The sequence below is a fragment of the Amblyomma americanum genome, chromosome 8, assembly GCF_052857255.1.
Source record: "Amblyomma americanum isolate KBUSLIRL-KWMA chromosome 8, ASM5285725v1, whole genome shotgun sequence".
Taxonomy (NCBI): Eukaryota; Metazoa; Arthropoda; class Arachnida; order Ixodida; family Ixodidae; genus Amblyomma; species Amblyomma americanum.
Window position 1 is genome coordinate 24,524,596 of NC_135504.1, and position 8,037 is coordinate 24,532,632.

The 8,037-nt window shown below is 43.2% G+C and overlaps 1 protein-coding gene across 1 annotated transcript; it reads left to right on the top strand.

Moving 5' to 3' along the window:
- Nucleotides 1-1,565: 1,565 nt before the first annotated feature.
- Nucleotides 1,566-6,574, top strand: LOC144100153 (uncharacterized). The gene is made up of 3 exons (XM_077633179.1): nucleotides 1,566-1,815; nucleotides 4,539-4,647; nucleotides 6,222-6,574. Exons 1-3 carry the CDS (start codon nucleotides 1,710-1,712, stop codon nucleotides 6,310-6,312), a joined length of 306 nt encoding a protein of 101 aa, XP_077489305.1. The 5' UTR covers nucleotides 1,566-1,709; the 3' UTR covers nucleotides 6,313-6,574.
- The last annotated feature ends 1,463 nt before the right edge of the window (nucleotides 6,575-8,037 follow it).

Consider the following 8,037-nt stretch of genomic DNA (forward strand, 5'->3'; position numbering starts at 1 on the left):
TCCTTTCCACCCGGGGGCTCTCACGGGAGAACATGTAGAGGTAAACATGCGCCGTGGTATGGTGGCGCCGTAAGCGGAAAAAAAAAATTGCTTCGCCAGACACGCGATTACATTCGAACAGGAAATTGTGAACGACACTGCAAACCCACGCGTCGACGCTAAGACAAGGCACAGACTGGCACGGATTAAGTTTACAGAGCTAAGCATCCTTGACAGCTTTTTTTTTTCTCGCGAATGACAGCGACATTACACCACAGATTGGGCTTACCCAAGCAAACAAATCTTCTTACTGCGTTTGTGCCTAGCTCTTTCCTTCTTCCATGCTATATTTCATTCCGGTTTATATCGTCTGCGTCGTTTGTCTTTATCAAACGACGAAAAAGACATACTAGGGAGTTGTGTAAGGTGGAAAGTTGGGCGAGTTGAATTTGATTCATAATGAAAGGTAACGCGAAAACAACGAGGACCAAAGGAAGAAGCAAGACACGACACGAGCGCTTTTTTTTTCGCAACTAAAACTTTATTGGAATGAGCACAATCTGTACCCACTTCGTAAAAAGACAACCAAAAGGATAACACCATGAAGAGCGCAGGGCAAAAAATTCAGAAGATGGCAGTGCTGAGAAACAAGAGATATGATACAAAAAGCAGGAACCCCATTGTCACATTCAAGGAAGACCAAATGAAATCAGTTGCACGCGTAGTCTAGGTATGCTAGTTTCTTTGCAGTTAAAAAAAATCGATGCTGTGCTAATACATGAACTTCCCTGTATTTATAAAAGAACAGAGAACTTCGTGTATTAGCACACCAACGATTTCTTTAACTGCAAATGAACTAGCATACCTAAAGACAGGGAAGTTCATATATTAGCACACCATGGATTTCTTTAACTGCAAAGGCGCTAGCATACCTTAGACTACACGTGGAACTCATTTTTTTTGGTCTTCCTTGAACGTGACAGTCGGGTTCCTGCTTCTTGTATCTCTTTTCTCTCAGCATTTCTATTTTCGCCCTGCGCTTTTCATGGTGTTATCCTTTTTGGTTATCTTCTCCGAGGAGGTTATATATTGTGTTCTTTCCGATAAAGCTTTAGTTGCGAAAAAGGCTCTCGTGTCGTGTCTTGCTTCTTCCTTTGGTCCTTGTTCTTTTCGCGCTAAATTTCATCATACTTCGCATTAACGAAGCGAAGATACTACGTAACATGGAAGACGCGAACCAAAGCTTTTTAATTTTTCTTTTTTTTCTGGCGGAATAGATTTCTTCAAGTTGTACCGGATGGTAGTACGTGCTAAGACTCTCCACCCGTTTATCACAGCACCAGGACACGCGGGCTGTCTGTACGTGTCTCGTATACTGTGCTTAGTATGTAAAAAGAAGATATTTCAACAGCCGCTTTTCCTCCTCGCCTGCGTCGACGGCGTGGTTTTCACAGCTCACTCAATACCGGCGGCGGCGGCAAGACCTTGAACGCTACAGCTCATGTAGCGGTGGTTACGTACAACGTCGTGCTACGTCGGGGTCTTGGAGGTCAAGGTGAGGTGTCGAGAATAGATAACATCGGCCGGTCGGCTGATGTAGACCAGAGACACCCTGCGCTGTCAGCAGCAGCCGCTTATACCTGCTAAACCGAAAGGGGAGAACTGGTCGAGCTCAGGCTCATTCAGTAGGTTCCAGGACGTCGAACAAGCAGCAGTAGTAGCAGCTCGAAATGCATTTCCAGGCAACGGTTCTTGTTGCTATTGCGGCTGTCTTCGTAGCGGAATGGCAACTGTCTGCGGGCTACGTTTCTATTGGAAGGGTTCCTGTCAAAAACGGTAAGTGTTTAGCTTTCAGAAGAAAGGACAGCATTTAGTAACTTAAATTCGTTAGCCACTCAAGGTGCACTGGAAAGCAAAAGAACGGTAACGCAGGGGCCGAGAGAAATGCCCTTAAGCTAAATACTTTTTGGTTAGCATACGAGTACCTTATTCGCAATCACCTGTTCATGGAAAAGTAGTAGTGTGCAAGCAACTCTTGTTTAAATTTTTTCTATTCCTGTAGCCCGTTCGAAATATTCTACTAGGCTTGTAGTACTGACACAGGTTTTAACGTTTCAAGGGTAATGAGTGTTAAATCACGAAGTAGTGGGAGCAAGTACTCTAGCAGCTAGCATTCAAGCACGAACTGTAAATAAGTAATGACTGACAACGAACAGCTACTAAAGCCTGTTTTCAGATATCTTTAGAAATCTATTGCGAACGACAAGTCTGACCACAGAGTTTATCCCCGAGATATTCCGGGGTAATAAATCGGGCACTAATTGCATCACATCTTTCACGTGTTTATTATTCGACTTCTGAAATCAATTTCAAGAAGGGTGCGAAATTTTCTGATGTGAGCAAAGTTTACGGCAAGTTTTAGTGACATTATAACAATGGGACCCAGGCGAATCCCACAGCGCATCAAGAGCCAGAGAAAGGGATGATTATCTCGAACCTGCACCATAATACAGTTGTGCAGCTACAAGGGAAACCTACACAGCTTTCTAGAGTCACCGTAGTTGAAGAACGCTTCAAGAAAAGAATTATATTTCCCGCATAGTTGTGCTTTGCGGATGTTATTGAATCTTCAGCGTACCATTATTTATTCGGATTTCGTATTGAAGTAAGGGATTTGAAGAGTTGCTATCTTCGAAAGTCGCTCTTTTACAGCTATATGCTCAAACTGAAAATTTCAAGCGTTGGTTCTTTCTTTGCTGATGTGCTCTTTGCTGTAGACTTGAGTTAGAAGTAACTAAATCGTGCTGCCTTACGCTTTGTTATAGGCGATATTCTTATAGAAACAAGCTGTTCTTAGGCGTGGTGATGAAGGTGACGTTAAAACGCAGGAGAGATTATCGTGAGACGAACCACGTGGAAAACTATTCCGATGGTGTTCCAAAGACCAGAAAAAATGAAGCTTCGTGGGGCACAAAAAAAAAAAAAGAAAGCCCATGACGATAGGGATCGGCTCCAGACCATTATGCATCACCATTATGCATTATGCATTTCTTTGTTCTACGGACCCGCACCTAAAATATACACTCCTGCATAGATCTTCCTACCGCCGTCTGCGACTGAGCATCGCGCTTAAAAAAAGAGCTTTCGATATCCCTTAAGGCAAGTGACCAATCCACATTTCAACAAGTGCTGTTCAGTTGAAAGTGTGTAACACGCCCTCTAGGAATGTTGAGGTTCGGCTGACAATATTGCGAGTATGAAATAGAGGCTCTCGCGGCAATACAAGAATGAAATGTGTTTTGTGTCCCTTTACGTATATCTTGCGCAGCAGCACCATTCCTGGAAATTTTTGTTTGCCCGCTTGGAGGAAATTGCACTTACTGACAAACCTTTATTCCTTTCTTGTCTACCGCATATTGCTCATTGACCATGCACTCAACCTTTTCTCTGTCCACCTGCAGGACATTGAATTTTTTTATTCCCTCAATATTATACAATATATTACAATATTTTACCAAAGGACGGTGTGGTTGTTTTCCCGCTGCAGGAGTCGCTTGGAATGATAAATAAATAAATTTGGCAAAAATTTTTTTGAAGAACAGGGCTTCAATTGCGCGAGCGTGGAAGTGTGCGGCGTCCGTGAATTCCTAAAGTTTTCCAGTCATTCATGTCATTTATGTGAACTAGGGGGCTTGAAACACACGCACTGTGATTTTGATGTTTTCTTGATAGCAGAACATCATGCGCGTCTTAAAGGCATAAACTACACAACTGCTAAAACAGACAGTTTAGGCCGGGTGTTTCAGGGAACACTTATAAAAAATTTGAAAGATAGGCTTTCTGGGGTAAAAATATGGCTTTTGCAGCATAGTATTGCCAGTTTTGGCGGGCACCAGAAAACCGGTGAATCGGGTTGACTAATTGTTAATTAACTTTTTAACCAGTACAGTTGGGCGCCTAGTCGCAATTAGAGATTTGTAGCCGGTCGTCAGCAATAGCCGTATCAGTTTTTAGAATTTCGAAAACGCCATTACCGTTAACGCTGTGACTCGAAAATTTTTGACTTTTTCGACTAGTTACGTGCACTGGAGGGGTTGCTTTGCCTGCATGCTTTCGAAGGCGCACGTATTTTCGCCGATGCAGCCAAATTTTGTGGAGGCTCAGCGGCGAGGATAATCGCGTTTTATAAATTATAAAAACTGATGTGGCTCTTACTAACGGCCGGCTACAAATCTCTAATTGCAACCACTTGCCTATATGTGATGGTTAAAAAGTTAGTTATCAGAAAATAATTAACCAACTTAGTTCTTAAGGCAATTCACCCGCTTTACGGTGTCCGCCAACACTGGTAAATACTATTGCACAAAGCCCATATTTTTACTCCCAAAAAGCCTGTCTTTTTTTAATTTTAAAATTCTTCCCTGACTCAGTATAATATGCTTGCTATCATTTTTTTCTCGCTTTTGATGTTAAAAACAGTGTTACAGCTCCTGGTGACCTTGATGCCGAGGCTGTTTTTTGGAGTGCATAACATACAAATCGTGTTCTTGTTTTTCAAGGAAAATGCCTGTACAACGAGACGGAGATTACACCGCATGAACCCTTCTTTGCCGAGTTTCCATGCGAAGAATGGGAATGCACCTCGGAGGGGGCCCTGACCATCACGGGGTCAGTTTCGCCTCTTGAACGGATTCTATTGGCTTCTAGTGACTTCTGGCTCGTATATTACGCGATAGCGTATACAGCTCGTTTGGTCGAAAAGCCGTCGGCGGAGTAGTAGTCGGCACATCGTGTCGGAAAAAGACGTGTCGTGGTAATTTGTGATTGTAGTGATTAATGATTTATCGGTATGTGATAGGCGATGACGAGTTAATGGGATCATTGTTATTAATTGATTAATTACAAGATGAAAATGGAAAAGATGGGGCTAAAAGGTGTCAAAATGCTGAGTGAAAATCCAATGCTTGATGCTAATGAAAGAAATATAGAGTGCGTAATTGATCAATTAATTAATTGAAACAACTTAAAAAATAAAAAATGCGTTCAAACGTATCAAACTGTTCAGAATAGAAAGCCTAACCCACTATTGTGATCTCGAATTTCTTTTCGTCAGGAAGTAAAACTGATGCTGCGATTGTTTACGCAAGGCGAGAATGTCCTGAAGTGCGAACTAAGTACGTGTCTTGAATAGTGCTGGGCTGAAAATGTGGATTAGGCTGCAGCTGTACTGTGCCTGCTCTTTTGTGGGTTATTGATTTCAATGCACATGTTTGGTTAATTGATGGATGGAAAAAAAACTTTATTGCTCTATTTGCAGCTTTCAGCGCCTAACAGAGGTCTTCATGTTTTACTGAAACGTTTATTCTCATACGTAGTAGATCATTACGGTGGGGATTACAGTAGTTTTATTCCCGCGGTGTTAGAAGCGCTAAATTTTTCTCTTTTTATAGCACTCAAAAACCTTCAGGAATGCTTTAGAGATTTGGGTATTGTAGAACTACTAGCCTTATGTTCCCCTGATGGCGTTCGCCCTAGCCTTTGTTCTTTTGTTATGAAATTCGGGGTGCATAATTCACGAATGGGCTGAACCTTGATCATGCACGGTGCGCCTAGGAAGTTGTGTCTGGTGTTGTAACTTTTTACTTGGTTTGGTTTGGTTTATAGGGGTTTAACGTCCCAAAGCAACTCAGGTTATGAGAGACGCCGTAGTGAAGAGCTCCGGAAATTTCGACCACCTGTGGTTCTTTTACGTGCACTGACATCGCACAGCACACGGGCCTCTAGAATTTCGCCTCCATAGAAATTCAACCGCCGCGGCCGGGATCGAACCCGCGTCTTTCGGGCCAACAGCCGAGCGCCATAAACACTCAGCCACCGCGGCGGCCAACTTTTTACTGTTCTCACGCGATGTAATGTTTTGCTGAAACACACTTTAGCTGATTTTTCATGGCGGAAACCGCTTCTCATTGTATAGAAAATGAAATTTTTGTCATAATTTTTTTTGTTTAAGAATGTGCCTTAAATTCCGTTACCTTGTAAGTGCGAGGCATGCTTGAATTTCTAAAGTTTCTAATCCATTAAAGTTTTTTTATTTTTGAAATAGGAGGTTTGAAACATACACGAACCAATTTTGAGATTTTGTTTTATTGTGGAACAGGATGGTTGTCTGAGCGGTACATCTTTTGATGATGAATGACAGCAGAGATGCCAACTGACCCTTGCTTTTTTTTTTGGATTTGCAGCTGCGGAAAAGTCGTTGCGGGCCGCGACTGCGTTTTGTTGAAGGGATCCGGTGTGTACCCTCGGTGCTGCGAACAGGTAGCCTGCCACTAAAAAGAAGCCCGTGAGCGCTGGCGTTGCGTCGCGCCCTTAACTGGAACGAGCTACGCCTGCAAAGCTACGGAAAAGAAGACACTTCAACGAGAGTTAACGGTTCCTGCTACCGACTGGATATTGTCATTGCTTCTGCGAGCGATTCGTGGGCGCATGCTTAGGCAAGAAGACGCACCCAAACAGGTCATACTGCTTCCGGATATTGAGGAATTTTTATAAGAACAAGCTGTTGTAAGTACGAATAAAGAATAGAATATCCGTTCTCGGTGTCCTAGCGCCTCAACACTGCGCTTCCGGTATTACTTTATTGATTTATTTACATCTCAAATGCGTCGTTCTGGGGTATTGCATGAGGCGTCGGTCATAACAGCGTGCAGACGGTTTCTTTAACGCCAATGTCCTGAGGATTTGATTGTTAAAATGCGTAAGCAGGGAGGTGATTCCTGTCCCTGGTTGTTGGAACAAAAAAAGTAACCTTAAGATGCGCGGTGTAAGATGAAGGGTAAAGTGCTCAAATGTGACCAAGGTGCCGCGAAATGTGGTGGTGGTGGGAAGGCATCATGAGTTTCCAGGAGGCATGTGGTAAAATTTGTGAAAATGAATAGCCTGGCCATTTTAAGAGATGGATGTCTCGAGTGAAGCCGTAAAACTGAATAAGAAATAGCTTCCATTAGAAGAGGCAGCCAGAGTTCTAGACGACCTGAGCAGTTGTAATACAGAACATGAGAAGGAATTTAAAAACTCCCAGTTGAGGATCAGTAATCTCCCTGCTTCCTGATATAAATATTTGAAAGAGCACACGATGTATCATCATCGTTTTGAGAGCACCAGGAAGCAGCACACTGACACGAAGCGTAAGAGCCGCACAACACGCTTTGTTGGAGCTCTGTATTCTCATCACGTTCAAAAATGTATAACAACTAGCTGAAGTGCACGCTGTTGTGATCATATGCGATGCACGGCAGTGCTAATGCCTGCGATATGAGCCCATTCCAGCGCTTGCGGCAGCTATTATATATCGCACCGTTTACCAGCCAACCTCCACACTGAATCCAATTTCAAATTGTGTACTTATTCTTAAAATCTATCAAATTTGTTCAAATTTTTTTAAAAGGTAGTGCAGGTGGGCTAGGAGGTTCATAGTTTCAGGAAGCATTACAACCCATACTAAAGATAGAGAGAGGAAGGACACGGGTGGTGGTGGTGAGTGAGGTTAAACGTGCGCGCTTATACGCAGGTAATTAGATAATTTTACCCTTGGGACAGGTATGAAAACTTACACGGAGCAAAACAATGCATAGCAACACCAAGTCTTTCATTTACTTGAGCGTGAATGCGCCTTCGTTTTACGCCTAATCGAGACATCGACTCATCCAGCCGCACTAAGCGAAGCATGCGACGACTTCGACGGTTCTACACAGCTGTAAAACACGCGAGTTGTTCGTCGTCCTCTCGTTCGCTGCGCGTCGCGTGTAAAACGAAAGTAATTCAAACAGTTGTTTTCGTCCTACATGCGCCGGCGTCATGATCTCGAAAAGTTCTCTGTGTCTCTCTCTCTTCACTGGCCTATAACATTGCACGGGCTACCATCATCAACGAGGTGCCGTGGAATGCGTAACATCTTCCTTGAAATGAATTTCATGCGTGCACCTAATCTCGACGACGAGACAGACTACAAATTTTGGACAACGTGGTAGCTAGAGCGATTATGGTTTCTGTTTAAGG

What these genes read in the sequence shown, in the direction of transcription:
- LOC144100153 (XM_077633179.1), top strand. Translation starts at nt 1,710, where the DNA reads ATGCATTTCCAGGCAACGGTTCTTGTTGCTATTGCGGCTGTCTTCGTA. An exon ending in AAGGGTTCCTGTCAAAAACG is followed by an intron (nt 1,816 to 4,538) that starts GTAAGTGTTTAG and finishes TTGTTTTTCAAG; the next exon opens with GAAAATGCCTGTACAACGAG. An exon ending in GGGGCCCTGACCATCACGGG is followed by an intron (nt 4,648 to 6,221) that starts GTCAGTTTCGCC and finishes TTGGATTTGCAG; the next exon opens with CTGCGGAAAAGTCGTTGCGG.